This window comes from Hydractinia symbiolongicarpus, chromosome 8, assembly GCF_029227915.1.
Source record: "Hydractinia symbiolongicarpus strain clone_291-10 chromosome 8, HSymV2.1, whole genome shotgun sequence".
Classification (NCBI taxonomy): Eukaryota; Metazoa; Cnidaria; class Hydrozoa; order Anthoathecata; family Hydractiniidae; genus Hydractinia; species Hydractinia symbiolongicarpus.
In genome coordinates this window covers 2,906,194-2,932,507 of record NC_079882.1, presented here as the reverse complement: position 1 = coordinate 2,932,507, position 26,314 = coordinate 2,906,194, and the positions used below count along the sequence as shown (strand labels likewise).

At 33.6% G+C, this 26,314-nt stretch overlaps 1 protein-coding gene across 6 annotated transcripts in view; it reads right to left on the bottom strand.

Moving 5' to 3' along the window:
* Positions 1-26,314, bottom strand: part of LOC130655207 (circadian locomoter output cycles protein kaput-like) — a 44,751-nt gene that overhangs the window by 1,097 nt on the left and 17,340 nt on the right. For 3 of the 6 annotated variants that reach the window (XM_057457940.1, XM_057457937.1, XM_057457938.1), the window contains 14 exons: positions 22,581-22,738; positions 21,122-21,186; positions 18,591-18,680; positions 14,519-14,636; positions 12,366-12,485; positions 11,244-11,388; positions 10,055-10,161; positions 7,432-7,582; positions 6,104-6,212; positions 4,996-5,041; positions 4,651-4,742; positions 2,762-4,414; positions 2,105-2,279; positions 683-1,819 (listed from right to left, as the gene is read on the bottom strand). In XM_057457940.1, coding sequence (XP_057313923.1) covers positions 1,704-1,819; positions 2,105-2,279; positions 2,762-4,414; positions 4,651-4,742; positions 4,996-5,041; positions 6,104-6,212; positions 7,432-7,582; positions 10,055-10,161; positions 11,244-11,388; positions 12,366-12,485; positions 14,519-14,636; positions 18,591-18,680; positions 21,122-21,186; positions 22,581-22,662 — 3,069 coding nt within the window. In that variant the 5' untranslated portion in view covers positions 22,663-22,738 and the 3' untranslated portion in view covers positions 683-1,703. Of the gene's footprint in view, positions 1-682; positions 1,820-2,104; positions 2,280-2,761; positions 4,415-4,650; positions 4,743-4,995; positions 5,042-6,103; positions 6,213-7,431; positions 7,583-10,054; positions 10,162-11,243; positions 11,389-12,365; positions 12,486-14,518; positions 14,637-18,590; positions 18,681-21,121; positions 21,187-22,580; positions 22,739-23,466; positions 25,265-26,314 lie in introns of those variants that run through there. The other 3 variants (XM_057457939.1, XM_057457943.1, XM_057457942.1) reach the window with 3 other exon arrangements.

The window sequence follows — 26,314 nt, the reverse complement described above, 5'->3', positions numbered from 1 at the left end:
AAACGGTTAATGATATATAAGGGTTTAAAAATTATGCTGACGTCAGCAAAGACTCGCGAAAACACACAAAATTATTTTTTAGAAATTTGTATACCTGTTGCCTTTGACGTATAGGTCTTTAAACGCTGATCAAGAAAATGTATAGGATCATGTACTTTTGACAAACGGTTACGGAGATATGGGTGTTTAAATGATTTTTGATGACGTCATCAACCTGTCCATTCCGAAACGGATTCAGGGACCCAGGTTTGGGAAAATTACCCAAATTGGTCCTATCTGGTCCCTATTTACCCACGCGGTGAAAAATCATTGACGTCACCAACTCGTTTCCAAGTTATTTGGCCTCAAATATTTAAGTGCATTGTAATGGCTTCATTAATTTAATATAGGATATTGACGTTAGTAATAATTTATTTGAGAAAGTAAATTATTTTTTATATTTTATGTGACGGTCATAGTGGATATCGTCATTTTCCTTTGATGTCGCCGAAATTTTCTCTGAAGTCGCCGAAAAAAAGTAAGTTAAATTTTATGACGTTATCCACTATGACCGTCACATAAAATATAAAAAATAATTTATTTGAGAAAGATACACTAGAGCATCAAAAATAGAATTTACATCACATTAAGTGAAAAAAAAGGGAAAAACCATTATGCCAGAACTAACCCCAAAACAAATTCCTTTGGTTAAAGTAAAATATTTAAATCCTCAATAATAAAAATACAAGATATAAAATATTTTTTGCACAGCAAAATATAAAATAAAAAATGCTATAAATATAAAAAATAATTTATTTGAGAAAGTAACTTTTTTACGGCGAGTCTTCACGGGACGATTTTTACGATGATCGTTAATACTCGAATTTGATTGGTCGCGATTTTCGTCATGACGAAAAGTTGAGTTGGTTTCTACTTTTCGTCACAAAAATCGTCGCGAATATCGTCCAGTGGAGATTCTGCTTTACACGTTATCCTAAATTTCGAGGAAAAGTACCCTAGATCACACAAAAGTACTCAGAAATTAAAATCAGGGCTCTGCAATTTCGGCTTCTACAAAGTAAATGATAAGCCAATAAGTCAACATCCACTAGTTTGTGTAATAAAGACTGGTATTTTTAGTAAAAATTCACCTAAGCTAAAACATGTTTTATATGGGATGCTGAAAAGGTTTCAAAGTATATCAAAACATCACTAGAAAACATGTCTCACAGATAAGGGCTAGTTTCCACTGTACGTAATATTGTACAATTAATTGCAGTAACTAGTTTACAATTATGTAGAAGGATATAAATAGTTCCCACTTTTCCGCAGTGTATTTGGAATTCTATGAATAAAATCGAAGTGCGATCTAAGATTATTCGATCCTCTGGTCCAAAAACAAAATGTTCTGTACTGTCATTGTATCGTACTTTTATCACTTATTTTTTAACAAACCAGATAAAACAAATGGAATAACTGATATCATTGTAAATGCTGGTTTTTTGTTTAAAATCCTTGAACAGCAATCAGGACAGTTAAGTTTATGTATTCTTGTTTCCTTATCTCTATGTCTCAACGTAGCATGCTTTAAAAACCCTGGGGATACAGATCATACAGCTGTTGTAATGCAGGCTTTATCGACATCAAATTCAGTCCATATATTCGCACCGGGACAGTTAAACAGGTATCGGCTTTATGGAGTGTCCGTAGCATCGTACATTTCTTCACAAAAAGTAATCATTTTCGGAGAGTACGAAATTGATCATTTCTTCATTTTCTGAAGCATTCCATACAGCATCAGTTAAAGATGATTCGTTTAGCGAGTGAAGAAAACTGTAATCTGGAAGAAAAAAAACATTGAAGTGGGATATGTAAAGTATTCCGCTAGATATGACAGCGGAGTGGCAACCTTGAAGTCTTACCAGCTCAATAATACCTAAAAAATTAATTTTTTTAACTGCAAGATTGGAAGGGTGGGGGTGATTATTTTATCGAAGATTGAAGTAAACATATCAGCGGCTAGCCGATCATGTTGAAATGAAGGGAACCTCTATTAAGGGGAGGCCAATGTTATGTCTCCATTGAAACACAAATAGCTACAACTGACAATAATGGCAATAATAACCTGTAGAATTGACAACTGAAGACGTTGTAGCGGTCGCGTTCGGATTCGATTGTTGTTCTTGTGATTGTGATACTGGCTGTGGTTGAGTTGGTGGAGAGAACGGAAGAGGTTGTAAATCTGATTCAGAGGATGCAAAAAGTTCTTGCTGTTGCAACAGAATATTCATTCGTTGAGACTGACAAACAAACAAAAAAGTATTTTATTAGTCACCAAATACCTTATCGGGAAAAAAATTGTTGCACCTTCGTCACGTCACTTGATTTGTCAGTTTTCCACAAGGAAAATGTTTTAATTCCCTTTTACTCAGATATTTAATGCTATAATTGGTATGTATTTGTCAATGGACGAAGATTTTTATTAGGAATAAGCAAGAATAACAAAAATAGTCCTTCCCCTCCCGACAAGGCATTTCAGGTTTGCCTATACCTCTCCAATCAGAAAATTGTAGTGCGATACGCCAATTAGCTTAAGTAATATTTTTCCATACGATTTTATCATAAGGTAAGCCTGCCTACAAAGTGAGAAACCTGATGCTGAGTTTATTTATTTATTTATTGTAATAACTGTTTAATTATCAAAAGCATAAGAGACAAAAATGAGTTAGACTTAGTAAAAGATGTGTCCGACACCTAACCAACAAATAACGAAAATAAATACTTCTTGCAACTGCGCAAGTTGTTGCTGATCTTCTAGAAGCGGATGACAACTTGTTTCTTCTTCCTCATTGTTCTCCAGTGACTTCTCTTTATCCAGATCATTAGAGTCTTTATTTTCATCTGGAGATTGCTTATCAATTTCTTCGTCTTTAAACATAAGAAAATGGAGATCCGGAGATGAAACATTTGGGAAACAGTCAGCAGGTGGCGCGTCATACTTCGTATCGTGTTCATAACCGAACGTCATTTTGATATTTTTTAGTTCGTCTTGACGCACGTCAAGATCACCAAAAGCACTATCTCCAACAGCGCTGGATCCCTGAAGTGGAACATCACTGGGAAAGTTTTGTTCAGCAACATTTCTTGAGCAGTTTTTCAAACTTTGCATCGATGCAACAAGATCTGACGTTCTTACATCGATGTTACAGCCGCCTGAAGAAATACTGTGGTCAGACGCATGTCTTGTTAAGTCGTGTTCTTCTTGGTGACGATCTTGTGGCTGTTGATGTTGGAGTTCAATTTCTTTTGGTTGTTTCTGTTCAGTTTCCTGTTCTATCATAGATTGCTGCAATTCCTGTAAGTGTTGTAATACAGGTAAAATTTGACTAAAATCCGTACTATCCTTTTTAGATTGAATAGCTGACTGCAGTTGATTCAATATGTGCTTCTGTAATTCTTGCAGCTTAACTAATATCTCATTTGACAGCATGCTTTGTAAGTCTGGCGAATTACAAGTTGTAGCTAAAGAATTACTATTTTGCGAAAGGAATTCATTTTGTACGTCAATTTGTTGCATCAGCTGCTTGTTATCCTGCGTCTGAAAATGCCGCGCCATTTGGTGCTGCTGCTGTTGTTCTTCCGGCCCAACAAACCTTTCTGTTGGTGGAAGCTGGTAATAAAACTCTGTTTCGGTTTGTTGTTGGTTGCTTACTGTTAGACTCTGCGGTGGTTGGAAAGGGAGTTGTTGGTAAGGTGTTTGTATTGAACTTACTAAACCACTCATTGGCGATTGCTGCTCTTGTCTGTCGACGTCCTGATTAGCATTCATATTTAAGAACAGGTTGTCAAACCGATAAGGGAAAACTCGAGACTTATTAAATTCTTTGCGGGTGTGTCCTCCAGTTTTAGTGTGGTTATGGAAATTCACGTCAAAATGTCCAGAAAAAGTTGAAGAGTTGGAAACAGCAGCAGCGGTTGTGCAAATACTTACAGGGTTATGTGTACTAATGTGACCTGTGTCTACTTCATGGTAGGGATCTTTCACAGTTGAGTTACATCTCGTTGCATCCCTCACTTTCTTCATTTTGCCTAATACCCTTTGTTGATTTGAAGCCATTTCACGAAGTTTAATAGCTCGTTGTCGAATATGCAATTCCTTGACTTTACCACTAAGCTGTTTTTGTAAATACTGCTGTTGTCTTTGTTGTTTTTTTAACGTGTACAAAAAGTAGTCGTACATCTCTAACTGCTGTTTGTAATGACTTTTAAACGAAGGTGCTTCCATAAAATATGCGTACTCCCCCATGATGCTGGCAACTCTCTTCAACTGATCAGTTTGTTTTTCAAAAGCTTTGTTTAAAGTTTTGTGTTTTTCTTCCAGCTGGGAAAGCAAGTCTTGTTGAACTTTAATAAAATCGTCAGTTATCATTGCCTCCTAAAGAAAAACAAATTGCTTGCCAATGAAAAAAATCGTCATATATACCGAATATCGTCTTTATATAACAGACGATACACAGGGTGGTTAAGGTTTCCAACATAAACCAAATGCCAAGTTGATTCACACACTCGTTATATACTCGTTATACTACGCTATATCTACACTTAAAAAACACCATCACCACCACCACCACCATCACATTTACGGGGTAGGAATTAACCTGGAACACTCACTTTAACATTAGATTCTTTGTTTGTTTGCTGCTTGGACGGAGCAGCGGATGGACTGGCATAACGTTTAGGAGATTTGCACAATTTAATATTTTCTAAACAACAAAAAGTTAATGTATTTCTAGTGAACAAGATCGAGATTCTGTCCTTTTATCGCATTTTCCATCGAAGCAGGCCGGGTATTTTATGCAAGACATCTATTTCAGACTACTCCGCTTATGTGGTTAAATAAGGCACTTTTGTAGAATTTTTGTTTGCATCAGACCAAAATTGCGACTTTTAATTAACAAATAATTACCGACGGTTACGCTACAGGTAGAATAATAAAATATACAACTATTGAATTACCTTCGTTTCTTTCAACGTTGAGTGTAACATCTGTCGCGTTCGTGTCCTAAAATCACGTGGAAATGTTTATGCTTGGAATAAAAACAAGCAAAATATGGGAAAAGAAACCTAAACTTGAACGTATTTTCAGACTTACATAAACAGATTTAAATAAATTTAAACAAGTCAACAATCTTTCTATGAGTTTAAGATAAGTTTGGCGATCAGGAAAGAGGAAGGAAGTATTATATGAAATTTATCACGTTTTAGGGTACCCACATTCTTGTGAAATTTATTTTCACGGATTAACGAAACCTAAATTTCGCTGAAAATGAAAAAAAAATCCTTTAGGTATAATTTCTGAGTTAGTTCTTAAGAATTTTTAACCTATTTCCTTACGAGTTACACATATTTTAGTAGTATCGGCACGATCAGATATATAAAATGGAGAATATCGGTGAATTTATTTTGATGTAACTGAGACGTACTAGATGTTTTATAGTTGATTTTGAGAACGTCAAATGTCTTGCAAAAACCAAATGTCAGACAAAAACACTAGGAATTAATATCACCGTTTTTTTATTTTGTTTTTAAAAAATTATTGAGTCGGAACTAATTACATCTTTAAATATTCTGCATATTGTGTACGGACACTCAAAATGCGATAGAAAAAGGAAAGGCGAAACTGTGGATTTCTTTTTTTAATAGTGCCATGGGAAACCAATTCAACAGACAACCATGGGAAACCAATTCAACAGACAACCATGGGAAACCAATTCAACAGACAACCATGGGAAACCAATTCAACATACAACCATGGGAAACCAATTCAACAGACAACCATGGGAAACCAATTTGTTTGTTGTTTAGTAGACCTATTGTTTTCAACTCCCAGTCTGATGTTCTTATAAAGCATATACCTTTAAAAGCGTGTAAACCGGTAGACAAAATATCGCATTTTTTTCCACGACGAAAAACACGGACAAACTACAATCTAATGAAATCCTACGTGAACGAACGAGTGAAAAACAAAATAGATAAAATATTTGAATCTGCATGTTTGTAGAGAAAACAGTACTTAGAAACAATTTAGCCCTACCATTTAGGAAAGTGTAAAATTGGTCAATACCTCGTCAGATTTTAAAGACTGCGCCGCTTCCCGTGCTTGTTGCAGCAAATTTTTGATGCTTCTCTCTTTAAATTTAGCAAGCTGTCGAAAGTAGTGTATTTCGTTGGTGCTAGAACATATGTTTATATCAATGTGTACAACTATAACTGACAGACTACGCGTCAAAACATATTTCTTATAGTAGCACCTGATGTACATTCACACATATAATTATCATTAAGGTTAGGGCTAGTGGGTGGCCCATAAATCAGCACCGTAGGGAGCGGAATAATTTTGCAACACTGCGTACCAACTCAAACCTCAACTTCCAGTTACTCGAACTACCAGTAACTCGAACTTCCAGCAACTCGAATTTCTAGCAACTAGAACTTCTAGCGACCCGAAATTCCAGTAACTTGAACTTCCATTAACTCAAACTTCCAATAATAGCTCGAATTTTCAGTAACTCGCACTTCCAATAACTCGAACTACTTTTATTTCCCCAGATACAACTAATACTTTTTATATAAATCAGTGAATACGCCAAACTCCTGGTAACTCGAACATTCTCGCTACGTAAAACCATTATAGCGGCCCCCTAGTCTATAATACTCCCGTATTTGTATTTCAAAGAAAAAAATGTTGGCAAAATCCTCTTTTTACAAAAAATATTTAAAAGAAATACAAACAGTAAATTTCAAGTGTAAAGCACTTTTACACCCTCTCATCATAGAGATTATATTTTGTTTAAGTTAAATTGATTAAAATTAGAATGACCGTAATGCTTCGAATAAACGCCCGGGGCTTTTCTTAAATTTTTTGACATTTTTTGGGGGCGTCTATTCGAGGGGGCGTTTAAAAGAGGGGGCGTTTATTTAATTGTTTACACTTCGTCTCTTTACAGATTTTAAGGATACCTATAACATATATCCTCACAACAGAAAATAAAAGATATTCACATGTTTTAGAGAATAAACTTCAAAAGCGAAAAACTAAATTTCCAACCTTAAACCTAAGATTTAGGAAAAAAGTAAGTAAGTATACTTTTACTATCGCCTCGAATAAACGCCCCTAATGATGGAGGGGCGTCTGTTCGAGGGGGCGTCTATAAGAGTCTATTAGAAGGGGCGTCTATTAGAAGGGGCGTTTACTTAAAAAAATGACTGAAAAGGAGGGGCGTCTATTCGAGGGGGCGTTTAATAGAAGGGGGCGTTTATTCAAAGCATTACGGTATCTAATATCCAGATAACTAAAAAAAAAGCCCCTCGAACTTAACCAGGAGTGCACTGCAGTATAATAAACAACATTCACGTGTAGTAACAACAAAATCGAATAAAAATGAAACTCACTTAGCTGAAATAAAGTTCAAGCTGATATAATCTGGTTGATCATGACTTGTCTTATTTGCAACCATCTTGCATTCGACTTTAAACAATAACCAATCATTCCCCTTTGAGCGGAAACGGAAGAAAACTTGAATTGCATCCGAAGATTTAGTGACTGTAATGGAAATCAAGGTAAATAATCAGATGAAGTACAGATATTAACGCTCCTTAGAAAACAACTTGTGAATACAATCCAAAGTTTTTTCTTTTTTGCATTTAGCATTGGATTGAATTACCATAACCTTCAGTTTTCGCCGATTTAAAATGTTCATAATACGGTGAAACCTTCTTATAGTGAATGACCTTTACAGCGGAGACCACTCTACAACAGACTTAGGGACGAATGAAATGACAGTCAATATTTCATAACAAAACCTCTGCGTAGCGGACCTCTCGACATCATTTCAACGTCCCATGAGTCATATAAAACAATTCTTGTAAGAAGTTTGCTTATATTTTATTTAAAACTATACACACCAGGTTCAAAATTGTCTGTGATAATACAAAAGAAAGTTTTTTTTGAAGAATGAAAAATAACATATTCCCAATATCTATTGTTTTTAAGCTCTTCATTCTTTCAAAATCATCCTCTTGACACAATTTTTTGTCGATTTCACTATACACTGACATCGCAAAATAAATTTAGGAAAAAACGCTACGTTACGGACACCTCTAGCGGACACACTTTTGTGGTCTCAAACCGCGTCCGCTATAGAGAGTTTTTTCTATTAATAATTATGCGACATTGGCCAAATTTTTTTCAGAATTTTTTAAAGGAAATAATTTTCGCAAACAAGAAGAAAGAAAAAGGACTAATTATTGGAAGCAACACCAAACGAATAATAGTGAAAATGGTCTGTAATTGAGAATAGTGTCAGTTTTGTATGACACCTTTCATTTCTGTCTTGTAACCAGTTTATGCGTACAATATTACATTTTCACTAATGGGGCAATGTAAGATTTTTTTACGGGAGTAAAACTTCACGATTTGATGAGTTTGGTATAATTTTGCGAATCGAACCAAATCAGCAAAAATTCGCAAAAATTTTTACCCGCGAAAATAACACTTAGTTGGCTCGCTGACGTCATTTTTATCCCAATACACCTTTCCTGAATTTCATAAATTATAATAATTATAACGTGATCCGAAATTTTATAATGGTTCTATGCTCTTGAAAAAAGGATATTCAAATAGAATAATAAATTATCATGACAAAAATTGAATTTTTAAAACAATATGATATTCTGGTTGGATTTTATTTAGATTTAAAAAAAATAATTATTTTCAAAACAAGGCTATTCTTAGAAAGTCTAAATAAAGGGCTTGACCGTAAATTTCAGCTCGCGATTAAGGCACTTAACGAACAGAAACATTTACGAAATTAGGTAATTCGTTCTACCTCTCGATAAGAAACTTAAAGAATCATTTTTAGTACCAACCTGTTTAATTGAGTTTGGCATAATTAGGAAATTCAGGAAAAGGTTATTATGCACCTGTAGGGTTTTCCAAATTGGATGGATTGACCTAAGGGGCTACGAAATAGCTGGTGATTTTCGACTTTAGTGACTTACACGAAAGTCGAGCTAATGGCGGTGGAAAGGTTTATGATCACTGAAGGACAAAAACAACAACTTAAATCATCCTAAATATCATATTGGGAATCCAAATATAACTGAAAATGACAGAAAAGTTCCCTATCCATGATTTATTCGATATAAGTACTTATTTTGCTTTCAACTCAAACTTTCTAAAATATAAATTTTAAACCTTTTGAAGTAGATAGCCAGCTATATCCTTAGAAATTTTGCATACAAACATTAAATCAGTCTAAGCAACAACAATGATTATTAATTTTTTTTAGAGGTATTAATTACCTTCTTAAAGCTAGTAAAAAAGCAACTTTTAACAAATACAGCTCCTTGTGTTGTCTCTGTTTCCTCATCAAAACAAACCTCCGATTTACATTTTACAGACCGTAGCTTATTTTACTGAAAAAAAAAGAATATTGAAGGAAAATTTTACTTTTTTTTTGGAAAAGTAGTAAATTCATCGTAAAAAAATTATTATTCATAATCAGGTTCCCTAGACGTCTATGTGGTTCCAAAGTGGGTCTTGAGTGGTCCGTTTATTACACTATTCTGCAAAAATGGCGGAGATTAAGCTTATTGAATCGTTTCGTAGCCCTTTTAAGTACACACATATATACACGGTTGAAACTTGAGTTTTAATTTCATTATCAACCACACAAACAACTAAAACGTTTTTAAACAGGCTTGCGTAGCTAGTATAAGAAGTGATCCGAAGAGATGAATTAAAATTTAGTCAAAACGGTTTAACCAATTTTCAGAAAAAAAATAGTTGCTGTTTCCAGTTGTTTCTTGCAGGGTCATCATCTTCTCACAGCAATTGTCTGCTTGCATTCAGAGAGACATTTCTACAACTACTGACTTATTTCGCTGTAAGTGCATTGTAACTATTTGAACTTACACTTCATTAAATGTCTGTTTCATTCACACAGCCCTTACTTAAAGCTAAAGTGTCGAAGATGGACTGTATTGGTGGACAAGGAAAAAAATTACTTCTTACTTTCTTTGTGAGCATCGCATAAATATGAAATGTCATTATCGTGAACGAAACTGTATATTGACTTCCCCAATAATTCATATGGTAGATATCCAGTAATACCAGAACATCTGAAATAAAAAAAGCATAAATTTGGTTAGGTATTAAACAATAACATAAATTCAAAGCTAATACTAAAACAGTTCGGTTATATTTTAAATAAAATTGAGTATAACATAACAAAACTAAAAGCAATCAATTTCATTGAGTATTAGTTATCGCACGGTATTGAGTGCAATATGGCGTATTTTCTTCGAGTTCTTCAGCTTTTGCAGAAACTTATTTTACGAGCCTTCGGGCGAGTGTTTGTTTTACCAAACCACCTGCATTTGATATTTGCTTGAAAAGTAAAAGCACATGACTTCGAAATGTTTAGTTACTTTTCTAATCCAATGCTTCACTGAAGGGAGGTAGGTATCCCTTTATATGTATTATAAACTTAATAGTTTGACAAGGTAAGTAAAGAGTGTTTGAAATCACTTGTATAAAAGGAAGCTGTGCGTTTGGCCACGTGTTTTCGTCTAGAGGAAGGGATAAACTGCTTTTTTCTGGCAGAGCCATAAACGCAGTAATTGAAATGGAGCGACAATCCTTTAGTGATAGGAGAAGACATAGCACAGTTAAGTCTGACGGGACGAAAAAATAAACATGATAAATAGGAAGAGGGTGGGGGCGATTCTGCATGTTCTTGTAGCACTAACCTTGGTAGGATCTGACATATTTAAGAAAGCAAATACCTTTTTTAAGTTTCATGTTAATTTTATTTTTAATAGAAATATAAGGAATGTGTTTTGTTTTGACGATGATGATAACAATAATTATTACAGACAATGGTAACAATACAGTATCCCAATAACTTGAACTTATAGAACACAAATAAACAATTCGAATTATCAAATGTTTGAATTATCAGGACATTTGATAACTCAAATTTCAGCAAAAAATTGAAAATAATTTTGATTTAGCGAAGATTTTTTGATTTTAAATAAATTGCCTCGTATTTTAAAATTTATTGAAAAAGACAGTTTGTATCTTTTTTAACGTACACTTTATTTTTGTAAGAGAATATACTATGAGTGTCAAATTTTCCAATCTATATACGTGCCTCTACAGTCTAAAAAATATGAAACTAAGGAAATTATTGAAAGCATACTCATGGTCAGCAAATATAAAACTTCCATCAAGACTGTGTTTAGAACTGAATGACATTGTAGTGTCAGTGCTAACAACTTCATGCAGTTCTTCTGTGTTCAAACACGCCAAAAGTACAAGCTGCTTGCTTTCATATTCACTTTCACCTAGAAATAAAATAAAACCAGTAAAAAGATAATGGCCTAACATACTACCGTAAAAAATTAAAAAATTAAAGCAAGATAGGAGTGAGAAATGAGAGCAGAGGGTATTACTATTGATCACAATGCATTTAGCAATTCCTCTTTTTTAACTCCCTGAATTTACAACATTTAATTCTGGCTATACTGACTGGTGCCAATGGTTAACTCTATTTGGCATAAACTTTTACTTGACTGCACAAGTGCCCGCTAACCATAAATGAGTTATACCTATGATAAACTTGACATAGTTGTAGTGTGAACCGAAAGAAAGACAGAAACGTTAGTGTTGTATGATGACTCTCGACCCTGAAGGGACCACACAATTTAATATGCTATAAAATTATGTAATGTTTCGATTTCGGTGATTTGAAGCATCCGGGCTCCAAAATACAACATTTGATTGTGGACAGATATTTTTGATCGACATAAAGAATTCGTTAAACCGATGTTAAACCGATGTATTTTATGATAACTTTCTTAATTAGTTCGATATACTGAGGAATTTGTATACTTTTACCAAATTTTCATTAACGTTAAATTATTTTTCTTATTTTAAGCAAGTTATGATTGTGTACTATGATTTGATGCAATGCAAAAATTGAATAAGTTTACTTTCAAGTTTCTTGATTTCCACACATTCCTCCTACACTAAATATTCTGACCTTCCTTTAATTTTTTCACATGGGTCAGAAATAAGATTTAAATTAATCATTTTAAATAATAGATTTACGAGAAAAAATGGAATAAGGAATGTTAGCATGTAAAAGTGACATTAATGATACTCTAAAAGAAAAGACTGTTCATCTGTGCACAGCTCATCACTCCTTAAAATCAATTTTTCTGACTTATCTAACCCTGTAGAGAACCTAAGTGAACACCTCATACTTAGCTTAATCTTTTATATCAAAAAATTATTGTAATATCAATACAGCCTCACTTACCCAGTTTCTCAAAGTAGTGCCATTTACCTATGCATGACAAAGGTCTATATTCTGTTGGAAGACCTTCTTTTTCCACACATATACGAAAGTCCAACAAGATGGTGTCTTTGTTAGCAGAATCTAAAATTAGATTAGCAAATATTATAAAATTTCCCCATAGGCAGTATTTGTCCTTCCCATTAACAGAAATTAGTAAAATTTATGACAGCACGTGGATCACGTGGATATAACAGAGAATAAATTTATGCCAGGATATTACCATACCAAAATTGCAAAAAACCCTAAAGGCTAAAAAGAGGAATTACAATGTTTATGACTTAACCAGAAGTTCAGAAGATCGACAACAGGCATTTTATACAACGTCCTCTGTGTCAAACATGAAGAAAAAACTTTTACTTCATTACATGGCAATACATGAAGCACTCATTATCATTATTTTTGATATATTTTTGATTGATATATCATTAACAGAATATTTATATTAAAAAAAATTATTAAAAAGAAAAAAAAAATAGGAAAAAGGTGAAGCCTTCCTAAATTCTTTCATTTCCTATGTGAGCAAGATCTAATTGGTTTACACATGCATATGAAGCTAGAGTACATTGAAGAAATCACTTTTCTTTAAGGAATAAAGCCCCTTAGTTTTAACACTTACAGAAAATTTATTTAACTTTAAATCTCGATATCTTGGAAATAAGTTTTGCTCGATATACCTCTATTTTTGGACTAAAAGATATAAGATTTTGTAAACATCAAGAAGCTATTTTAAGCTACACCTTAAAAAAGCAAAACAGGAACATTATTTGTATTTAATTGGAGTAGATGTTTCTATGTAATGACACTTTAAATACCACATTTTTCAGGCTTGTGAACAAGGTGTTTGTCAATTTTTCATGTCTTTTCAGTTATATGGCAAAAATAACACTAAATAATAGGAAATTTATGTGCCTTCCAAAAAATAGATATTTTTTAACTTTATTTTGTAATTTTAGAAACATAGCTAGTATTTTAACCAAGTTATAAATTTTTGGGATTTTTTTTGGCGTAGATTTTTTTTCACGAATTCCAATTTAAAAGATTGAATTTTTTTTAATCATGTCATTAAACTAAAAGATATTAAAATAAAAAACAAGTAATGTGAAAATAAATAAATGTAACCGAATAAGGTGAATAAATTTTTTTTTAATTTTGAGTAGATTTATTTTTCCAAATTATCAAATTGTGTGGACTTATTTTTGCGAATTTCACAAAAAAAAACCCGCAAAACTCGCAAAAACTAATCCACACGCACATAAATCCTAATAAGGTAGGGAATTTTCCCAATCAGGTAGGGAATTTTATGCTAAACCAGCTCTTCCCATAGACACTTTGTTTTCGAATAACGGTTGGTCTTGGCTATAATTTACGTGGATCTAGATTCGACGGGAAGGGGTAATACTTTTTTCTTTTGTCTTTCCTGTTTGTTTGGCTGTGATTACTAACACATATCCATGTGATTATCAGAACTACTTTTAATCCCCTAAAAACTAACAAATTTAAAGCCCTGTTAAACATCAAACGCCCAGCTTGCTACATTAAAGATGGACTTCTAAATAAAAAATACGCTAAGTGCAAATGTCTGTAACCGGAAAAGTTGATTTCATTTCTGTTTGACGTCGGCAAAAAAGAAATGCCTTATTTAGTATTTTTTATTTTATGGCACAACGCCAATGCATTACATCAAACTCAATAGCATTTTTAAAATTAGCGAAACCTTTACATTGCTCTTTAAGTTTAAGGCCAAATAAATAGGAAATGAATGGAAATAACTACCTCCTACATGAGTAACTAAGGACCACCTGGGAGCAAAATGGTACAAGTTTCCTAAAATTACGTCGACGGAGTCATAAGTATCTCCTTAATCGTTTGCCAAGAGCACACAATTATATACATCATTTTGATCAGCGTTTCAAGCTCTACGCAAAGGAGGCAAATTTCTGAATTTTTTTTTGAATGTTGTTGGACTATTGATGACATAATGAAAGTAAATCTCTGTAATGATTGCTTTCCTAATCAAGTGGATATTATCGAAGGCTATTCAACTAGCAACCAATAAAACAAGAATTTTCCTTTTGAAAAGAATAATTCACAAAAAGCCATTAAACTAAACTCACCAAAAGCAGCAGATGACCTTCGACTTTCATTGGAACAACCAGACAGAATTTCTTTCAATAGTTTGCTCTGATCATCTTTATGTACAACAGAGTGAACTGTTTTGCCCATTAACGCTGCCTAAAAAAAAAATAAAGTATTGGTAAAAGGACGTGTAAGCATATTCTTCCAAGTACCAAAGCAATAAGTTAGTTTTAGCTATGTCTAAAATTACTATTTTTTAACCCTTTTAGGTCCTAGTCACTGCAAACCCATTAATATATCCCTGGTCATTTCTCCGCATTTTGGCTTGTTATTAAAAAAGTACATCAGAAGCAAGTTATGCAAGGAGAATATATTACATTTCAAAATCACTGAATGCTTACTGTCAAAAGAGCAAACTTGACTGAGACTGCTGATACTATAATTGATGGTGTGAAATATGATATGAGAACTTATTTGAGTTAGAATTTATTTAAGAACTGTAAGAACTAGAATTCAGCACTTCTGCATGTTTCAGTCAGGTTTAACAGTCACAAACATTGGTGTATATACACCAATTCGACATGCTGGGCTACTATTTTGTATTGCTGCACGGTCTTGGTCTAGCCACTAGTTGAGAGAGGAGCAAACAGAGTGAAAAGAAAGAAGAAAATGATTCATACAAAGTAAATATAGCCATAATCAAACTGTTTAAAACAAAATGCCCAGCGTAAATTTTGCTGTTATTGGTTGTACGAATAGCCAGTATAAAATTCGAAAGTGGAAGAAAGAATTCTGTGATATACACAACAATGTTATCAAGGAATTATGTGGATGCGAACGACCATTTTTTTATATTGTTTTGCGAGCGTTAAGAACAACAACGAGCAAAGGCAGAATTGGATTAAAGTTATCAAGCGAGAAGGACAGAATAAATCAAAATGAACTCCTGCTGGAAGTGAGTGTGTTCATTTCATTTTGCTGCCCACTGCTGCCAATCAAGATCCAACTTTGAACATGGGTTACGAAGTCTTACAAAAACGACCAAGAAGAGAATTATTTCGTTCAGGTGTTGTACGTAACTGTAAGGAAAAAAAAATTGTCAAATGAAGAAGTTGACGACGCAGTTGTTAATGATAATGTTAATGATGAATGTCAATCATCATCATTCTTTTCACCAGTATCGGAACATTCCTATTTTTCATCAACATTAACTCAGCAATGTGGGGGATGCAGGTACAAAGAAAATGTTATCCATTCTTTTGTATCAAAAATAAATATGTTAACATTGCAAGTTAAAAATGCCAACAGGGTGAAAGTCTCTAATACTAAAAAAGTGGTTTTTACATGGCGAAAAATAAAGACAGACCAAAAAATAAATTTTTACACTGGCATAGTGTCTATTGCCATGTTTGAATCAGTATTTCAACTTTTGAACCCATACTTATCTAAGATCAGATACTGGAGAGGCCCTAAGCTACAGCAAAGTCAAACGTACTTATTCTAATCCAGCAAGCAAAATCCTTACACATTGTGACAAATTTTTGCTAACTTTGATGAGATTGCGTTTAGGTTTACTAAATGAAGACCTTGCCGACCGCTTCGGAACCCACTATTTGTTCCAACACTTTCACAATTCTAGGCAACGCTCTTGTTGTATGGCTACCAAGAGAAGCGATTAGAGACAATTTACCTGATGCCTTTATTAAAACTAGACACTCGAAACGCAGAGTAATTATTGACTGTACTGAGGTGTTTATTGCAAGACCAAAATCTTTACTAAACCAAGCAGCTACATGGTCCAATTACAAGCACCACAACACAATAAAATTTTTAATTGGTATATCACCTGCAGGTTTCATAACATTTTTATCTGACTGTTATGGCGGTCGGGCCAGCGATCGATATATAACAAAGGATAGTGGGTTTTATAAATTGTTAGAACGGGACGACGAAGTAATGGCTCATAGAGTGTTTCAAATCAGAGAAGAACTACTGCTAAAATATAGGATTAAAAGTCCGATAACATCAACTGAGTGCAAGAACACTAAGGAAATTGCCAATCTACGAATACATGTGGAACGTGCTATTAATCGTGTGAAGTACTACCGCATCTTGAAAACCGTTTTACCTATTACTATGACGCAGCATGCAGAAGACATTATCAAGGCATGCACTACTCTATGTAATCTTAAGCCACTTATACGTTAGCAAACATGATTGTGCAAGTTATTTATTCTTTTTTATACTTTTAACACATGCTTTTGTAGCTAAAGTAATTCACTTTTTGTTGTTGTTTTTCCTTTGGACGAGATATTTGGCCCTACTTTTACAGATAAACTAAATTCCAGGACTTATTCTTCAATTCTAATTTGTACATTTTTATGAAATTTTATTGGCCAGTTTTGTTTGTCTTCATGATTTGGGTCTGCGTGCATAAAATTTTCTTTATAAATAAGCGTCAGGATTACTCTGAATTTTTGTGGGTTGTTTGTCAGGAGTGATTCTATTTATTTTCACCTTAATTCTTTTCATTTGCTGCTCGATTTAATTTGATAATACATAGGGTCAAAACCGCAGATACAGAAATAAATGTGCAAAATAATTTGTTTATTAAAAACATTATTTACAATATATTGACTTCAAGTAAAAATCATTATAATAAGTAAAAAATTTTGATTTCAAGTTGGTTCACAATGGTGTGTCATAAACTTATAGTGTCAACTAATGTTCCATGAGGTTTCCAAACAACGAAATAACAAAGTTTGTATCCAGTTACTGCCACTTGCACTTGGCACTGTGCGTGATATTTGTGATTTTTATTTAAAACCACCGTGTCCTTATCAACCACTAAGTAGGGTAGCCTAACATTCCGATCGGTTGGTAACATATGGTTGACACAAAATGGGCACTTCACCTCCAAGCATGCTGGCAAACAACAATCGCATGTCATTATTCGGTCAGGCCTTCCACCGATTACTGGTACCTATACTTCTAAAAACAAACCACACTCACTCAACTTTAAATTACAATGTTTCTTTTTCATTAGTTCATGAGTTTACAGCCTCAATCTTCATATCCCTATCATACTTTAAGGCTGGAATGTTTGGATTAGCAAAAGTTAAACCAGATACTCGGTGGTTCAATGCCCACATATTTACGCAGACACCACCACCTCTACTAATTTTGTCCATTTTTGTGGAAACTTTGTGGCACATTGAGGCAGTGATTACACCTTTTATGTAGCTAAACCATAATTTGTTAGTACTTTGGTCCTGTGTTAGTTCTTCAAATTTCTTAATATTTTCGTTTGTCAAGTTCACGTACAACTTCCTGGAATTCACTTGTGTTATTCGAAATCTCTAACACATCTTTTACACTAGGAATCAGCTTGAGTTCTTCAGCTGGCTTGCCTGAGGTTTCACAACAAAAGTCCACTTCGGGTTTCAGGTACAGCCGCGAACAAAATACTCTCTGGGGCCATTTCTTGAACAGTATTGGCAATATCGGTAAGCTGTAGCAATTTCGCGTTACAGTCAACAAGCGGATCAAATGTTTTTTTGGTGTTGACACTAGAGCCTGCTTTTTTTTCCTCGTTGACCAAAGTCGTCACGATTTAACTTCATATCTTTCACTTCTATGGTAGCTACCCCAGCATGATTTGGCAGCTATTCATTAGTTTTGCTAGTACAGGCAGAGCTTGTCAGTCCTATTCTTACCGCTGCCTCAATTCGATACGTTGCAGCGGCTACATGATTGCAAGTTTGGCTCATACCTGCCATACACGTACAATAACAACTTTTTATTGTAACAGGTTTTTTTTCAATAATTAGCCACATGGTCACAGCAGAGTTCAATATGGAGGCCTGGGATCCATGAGGGGTGAAAAATTCCTAAGCCGTAGGCCATTTTAACTTAAGCAACCGAAGTATAAAATCTCAAATAATTATTTTAGAGAACTTTTGTAAAAAAACCTAAATAAAAACAAATTAGGCTGAAATCTGATGTTTTGTTTTTACTATTAAGAGTAAAAGTAAGAACAAATGAGGCAAAAACTTAAAAAACAAACAACAACTTAAAGAAATTTTGTGGAGACAAACAAAAAATGTGTACCGGTTTCATGCCTAAAATATTCTCAATGACATCTGCTGCATAAACAAATTTTGCATCTTCACTGATGACCATCACAAAACCATTTAAGATCTAAAAGAAAGGTTATTCAATGACATATTCCAACACACTTATAATTGTCATCTTATAATTCATCAGTTCGCTATACAAACAAAAAGGATTTTTGAAGACTGTTCTGTGTAAGCCATGATATAAAATTTTAATAACAATTTGAAATTTAATATGTAGTAAAATTGTGAAGCATGTGAGATGACTGGAAAAATAGGAAATTTGAAAGAAAAATCCAGAAAAATCAAAATGCATGGTATCATTTGATGTCACATCACTCTACACAAATGTTCCCATAAAAGACACCTTAAACATCATTAAAGACATTATCGAAAACGATGCTGCATTCTGTGAAAAGACAAAGATTCCAGTACCGGATTTTCTGCGTTTGGTCGAACTTGTTCTAACCAAAACATGGTATCTGTTTAATAAGAACTTCTACACTCAAACAGACGGAGTTGCCATGGGAGGCCCTGCATCATCAGTAGTCGCAGAAATATACATGCAAGCACACGAGACAACAACATTAGTCACATCAGACAGACGTCCAAAGGTTTGGAAAAGATTTGTTGACGACGTATTCGCCATAATCAAAAGATCTCATCTAGAAGAGTTCCATGAACACATCAACGGCCTACATCGACAAATCAAATTCACTGTTGAGCTTGAACACGATGGAAGTATCGCTTTCCTGGACACTTTGGTCAAACGCAAGAATGGTTCCATTTCAGTTTCAGTGTATCGTAAACCAACACACACTGACCAGTACCTTAACTTCGAATCAAACCATCAGAAATCTTGCAAAGAAAGTGTCATATCTTCATTACTGAATCGTGCCAACAGTGTAGTCAGTGACAAACAGGAGAGGAAAATAGAAATTCGACGTGTAAGAAATGCATTAATCACAAATGGATACAGTCATAAAGTCATCACGCAAGTAGAAAATAAAATGAAGAGAAGATGCAACGGAGACAACAAGGAAACATCAGAGGAATTTATCGCATCAGCATTCCTACCCTTCGTACCAGGTACCAGCGAGATCCTTCGTCGAGTTTTAAGGCAACACAAGATCAAATGCATTCTTACCTCTAAAGACACCCTAAGAAGCACTTTGTCTAAACCAAAAGACAAAATAAACCTGGAAGAGCAAAACAATGTTGTTTACGAAATCCCGTGTAAAGATTGTGATGCAGTGTATATAGGCGAAACAAAAAGAAAGTTTAAGCAACGAGTACAAGAACATATGCGCGCAGTGAGAAACGGAGATGTGAAGAAAAACGAAATTGCGGACCACAGCTGGAGCAGAAGTCATCAGTTTAATTGGGATGAGAAGAAAATCATTGACAGAGAATCCAGAACAACGGCCAGGAAGATTAAAGAAACCATCAACAGTGTAGAACGTAACAAACACATAAACAGCATCTCGTATCAACTTCCTGAGATTTGGCTACCAGCCCTACAGAAGAAGTAGTTACCTACATCCAGGTCCGAAAATGTTAATTACCGTAATTAACTGTAATTATCAGCTCGTTTCTGATTGGTTAATTTTTATGAATTTCGATCCTCTGCAATTATATAAATACATGCGCAACATCATTTTACTTTGCCCGATGATGGGAGAAGGATCTCCCGAAACGTCGCCTACTAAACTATCATGTTCAAGAAATGATAAACTTTCCACAGTAATAAAAAATCCAGGATTTCCAGAAAAAAAACATATCCTAAGAAATTTAATGAGTGCTAGACACAAAGAACAGGTCCATTTTTCTATCCTCCTAGAAAAAGAAGGCATCATTGTTAAGATTTAGTATGACCTTACAACCTGGTAGCCTCTTGTTTACTTTTCTTTACATTGATCTACAACCTACTTGTTACCTTAATCAACAAAACTGTGCTGTTCAACAAAAGAAGTAGCCCTATGAACTTTTTTCCAAGAAAACCTATCCTGCAAGTAACTCTTTTTCCAACACTACTTTACTACCAAACATATCGCCTAACTAACAGAAATTCTTAATTATCTATAACAAGTCACTGTTGTACATCATCACATACTCTCAGGGACACTCAGTTCTGAACTTCACCGACAATACATCAAGACTAAAACAAACAACAAAGGACTAAGTACAGATTCCTGGTGTACACCAATATTTATCCAAATCCATCACTTAGTGAATTGTTAACCCTGACACAACTCCTGGCGTTGCTGTACATAGACTGTACCATCTTCACTAGTCATTTATCAACATTTCACATAACCCACCAAATAACTTTATTTTGTACTCTATTAGAAGTTTTCTCTAAATCTAGACAAAATAGACATTTTTCTCTTTTTAAAATACTTACTTTTCCCAAAGCTGCCTGAGTAAAAATATTGCATCTGTTGTGTCACACCCTTATTAATCCATTTTTTTATTAATCACACACACAAACAGTGCAACATTAATCATTTTTTTTCTTTCTCTCACCTGTGTCATAAGCTGACCAATTTCATCACATTGTAGGTAAAATGATTTACTTGACTTGCCTTCTCCTACAATATTTACAGCATAGTATAATAAGAAAGGCAGAAAAAAGGGTTTTAAGCATAAATATTTTAAGACACTTCTTTAAGTTATATACAGAAAAGTCAATAAAAAATAAAATTAGCACTATTATTACTAATAAAAATAGGCTGGTTTTATTAACTATTCAGAACATGTTAAAAGCAATAAATTCTGTAAACCAAACCTGGAAAGACATTGACAAAAGCTGTAAAATCTAAAGCTGCATTTCTATACTAGTCAGAGTTCCTATAAGCAAAATTAAGTGTGCCTGGTCAGTAATTATAAATTCAACAGTAAACTTCGAATTTTGATTCCACACTTAATGGCCTAAACTATGTAAAACATTTTTGAGGGATTAGGCTAAATATTAGATAAAAAAATTGTTAAAATGTAATTTAAATTATTGGTTAAACATTTTCCATTTTTTATAACTATTAGATATTAGTATATTCTCACAAGTACATCCAATCGAAGAAGTGCCAATGACTTGACAGTAGAGGAATTTCAAATTTAAAGATATCCGAATTTGCAGGACAGAAGGGATGAGTTGTTGATTGTGCTATAGATAGAGTTCTATAAATAAACTAATCAGAGGATGACCTCTAGTTGAGAGATTATTACAAGCAAGCCATCTATATAGTACAGATATACCGTATAATTGCAGCATATTTCGATATTTATTATTGTCATTGCTGTTTAACTCAAATTGGAATGCAGGTTTTTACAATGTGTATTTTCAAAATAGATTTATATTAAAACTAGTAGATTGGCTTTTGAACACATAAAACAATATTTTATGCAATTGAAACTGACAAAATCAGATGCAGCAACCGACTATGATAATGACCATAGCAAAAAGAGAAAATAATTTGTTGTAATGCCTTTGGACTAGCTGATAAGCTACTGAGAAACCACTAAGACAAAATAAAATGAAAAAGTCTCTGTTATTTGAATTTCAATGACGTCAGTTATGACCTGCAAATACATCGCAAAAATTTTTAGATTTGCTGATCAGGAAAACGTCCTATACATCATGTGGTTTTGACAAACAGTTGAAGAAATATTGGAGTTGGTTAACATGCGGGAGATGACATCAGTTATTTTAACCCACTTCCAAGTTAGTTTGTTATAAAAGTGCAATGCACTGGCTTCATCAAACTTATTCAACATATTAATGTCAATCTAACAGTGAAATTTTCATACTTTCACAAGAAAAGTAGATTTATGGGCACAATATTTATTTCACAAGAAAAGTAGATTTATGGGCACAATATTGGCATCTAAAATACCTTCAGGAAGTTATGAACTTCCTCTTTTAAATTTTTTGACTCTAAAATTATAAACAAATAAATATATATTATGAAATTGGTATTATACGTACCACTATATTTTCTTAAGAAGTCAATTGTCATCTGTAGTACTGTTGCTTTGTCAAATTGTTTCATCTTGTCAGGTAATAACATAGAATGTAGATCACCAATCAAATTGTTGAGTCTGCACCTCCTTTTCTTTTCACTATGGCATCTTGATTTTAAGATTCTAAAAAAAATACCAGGTAATCAAATCACAGTTACAGTTTAGGTGTTACTTTTTAGTTAGTTATTTCTCTCAAATATTTTACTTTTCCAGACCATGTCAGCACTTTTCAGAACCACATTCAGGTTGAGGTTGTTTTAATTTATTAGAGTAATTATAGGTATAGGGTTCTAGCACAGTTTTAGTACTAAAGCTAGAACGTTTTAGTACTATAGCTAGTACTATAGCTAGTACTATAGCTAGAACGCCCCATACCTATGACTACTTGTACACCCTTTGCCTTCGCCTTATGACACCACATAAAAACTGTGCTCGTGCCCCCATCATATGTTGCAGGGTTAATAATGTTCAAACATGGAAAGGAATGGGAAATCCATATTTGGGGTTTACTATACCACACATACTGTCAGAGAGCTATATTTTATCATTTGGGAGGGTCTACAAGTGTATGTTTATAGTGTTGCCAATGCCTGGGAATTGTATATTTTTTAAGGCTGGGTAAATACATTGGATTATTTTGATGCATCTACAATATAGGAAATAGAAAAAGTTAACATATGTAAATTTTTTATGGGTCGCGTTTTGTAACCCCAAGATTTGATGTCATTTAGTGTCCACAATATAAGGAATGGAAAAAGTTCAAATGTTATAATGGTAGTTGTGACGTCATAGTTTAACGGAATAGATTTAAAAAAATAACATGTATGTATAGTATAAATGAATAAACTTACAGATATAGAGATGTCTAAATTAGATGATGATTTACTTAATTATATATAGTATCATATGGATGATTATTTTGGTGATACTGATGAGACTTGTGATGTGGATAAGATTAAGAGTACAACAGCATCGACATATGTATGCAAGATCAAGTGGTACCTGATGATGTGATAAAAACGTTATGGAGTCAGATTAATAATACAGACAATTTATACTGAAAGAGAACTACTTTGTTCATCACTAACATACTGCCTGGCAGTGAGCGGGATTCGATCCGCGGTCCCCATAACTGGGAGCCACAGGCAAACCCACTACACTACATGCGGCAATATATTAGTGATGAACTCAGATAGTTTATCCGGATGGTATGTATACATAGGTGACGGATGTGCTATGATAAATATTCACCTATATATACAGACAATTTAGTATACAATTATGTTATACCATTAAGTATCCCCATACTAGAATCACTATTAAATGTGTCATAAAAATAGTATAATCTACGTTTATTTCGCATTAATGAATCAACCGTTTCAACATCTAACAAAAGAGGAACGTAATCGAGCACAACATCTATTTACTGTCATAAGTCGCCTATACAATAAATACAAACCAAATAAGAAAAAGAGCTTTATAAACTATTACTTTACACTAAAAAAGATATTCCAAGCACTGGGTATGAATGATTATGCAAAAATAATTCCACAATTAAAAACACAATCTAGGAAGAAAAAAAAGGAAATAGAAAGATTATGGGGTTTAATATCTAAGGATTCCAAATGGGCAGAAGCTTTTCAGAAACAAATGATCTCTTAGGACCACCATCCAAATAATACAACGTTGGTTGATTACCTTTAATGTATCTATTTTTTATTTTATATACGTCCACCGACCATATTGGATCAGTAGATCGTTTTCGTCTTTCACCTTTATAAATTTATCCTTCCAATTCATCAGGTTCATATAGATATCTAACGTTGGTACCAACATCTGGCAATGTTTTATTATCACTTTTGATGGGCTGTGACAATCCCTGTTTTATTGAAGTATGTTTTATGGCTTCTACTGGTTTCATATCAATTAGTTTTTTCGTTATTCAATGCACTAACTACTGTTTGCAATCTACCAACCCATTCTCTGTTACTTTTTGGTGGATCTTCAAACTCCTTATGGTATTGATAACTAAATAGTCTATCTGCTAATGTTTTATTAAATCATTTAACAATACCTTGACTTCCATGTTAATAGGATCACCACGTTGTATTATGACATTATGCTTATTCATAAGTTTGGTAACATCACCGTAAAACTCTTTGCCAGCATCACAAATCAATGTTTTGGGGAATTTTAGTTCAGTATTAACATATATCCAATCAAAGGCTTCAGCAGTTTCTTTTGAGCTTTTGCTAGTTAGTTGATATGCTGAGTTGTATCTGCTAGCTACATCTACAACACAGAGAGCATATTTATATGTTTTTTTTTGTATTTATCATGTGGAAGATACAAGACATCTACCTGGTGAATATTATTGGGTGTAGCATAAATAGAATATGAGGAATTGGGTCTCGAGACATACTTTGGTGCTGCTAGATATATTTGATACAATGGTTGTTTTTGTAGCCATTTTTCTGCTTCTTCATTGGTTGTACCAGCTTTTTTAGCCAACTTACGTATTGCACTTTTACCTCTCCAGTAGCCAGTATCAGAGCAATAAATCTTATCCATTCTTATAGTATATGGAGTATAATATCTATGGACCATAAATATTCTCATACTTATTACTCATCCCATTGATTGGTGAACATAGGTCAGTAATAATACCATCTAATATCACCATATGTGATAGAAATGTAGTTTCTAGTTATATATTATACAATGGCAGAAGGTTTTGAAACATTAGATACCAATGAATTTAATAAACTTTCGATGAATCTGAAGATTATAATGATGATATAGTGTATTAGATTTTGATGAAAAATATTGTCAGCAAAATGAATTAGAAACAAGGTTAAACAATATAGATAAAGGTGAAATGCCAGAAAAGCAAATAGCTGAAACAGAAGAATTGATGGAATATAATTAAGAACATAACTCAAAGAGTTGAAAAACAAAAAGTTAGAATGGTTAAAAAGATAGTAAAGATACTGCATAAAGAATATGCTGAAATAAAAGAAGGTAAAAGGGTAAAATTAATAGATGCAGAATCCGGTAATATATTGTATGATAGGCTTGAATTTACAGATGAAAAGATTATATTTAATAGTGCAAAAGGTTTACCTAAAGAATTATTAATTGGGGGACAATTTACAACCCCAAAAGAGTATAAGAAAATATTAGGTGCAAACAAATGTGGCTAGTGGTATACAATCATCATCATTAAACCAGGAAGTCATGGAATTAGGTAGTCAAGCCTCAGACGAACTTAGTAATTTTAATGAATATTTTGAAGAAACATCATTCGGGGGTGATGAACATATGCCACTAATTATTGGATTGACAGAGTGTGAGCTGAAAGGTCATGATAAAGCAATGCAAACTTTTAATGGGACTCTTAAAAAGGCTATGGCTGAACAGATTAAATTAGAAAATCACATACAATTAGAACAATAAAAGAAATTTGAAATCTTAAGGAGTACTGACTATACGCAGGAGGAGGCAGATGAAGAATTGAACACTATTAATGAAAGGATTGATGATTTAGAGATTGAATTGGATGGAAGAAATGAACAGATTAGCATATTAAAGAACAAAATTTTAAATCAAATAAACAATATTAAAGATTCACTTAAACGATTTTTAAATAAGGAAACCGGTACACTAGGTGAAAGAATTAAAAACCTCTTCCGTGAACAA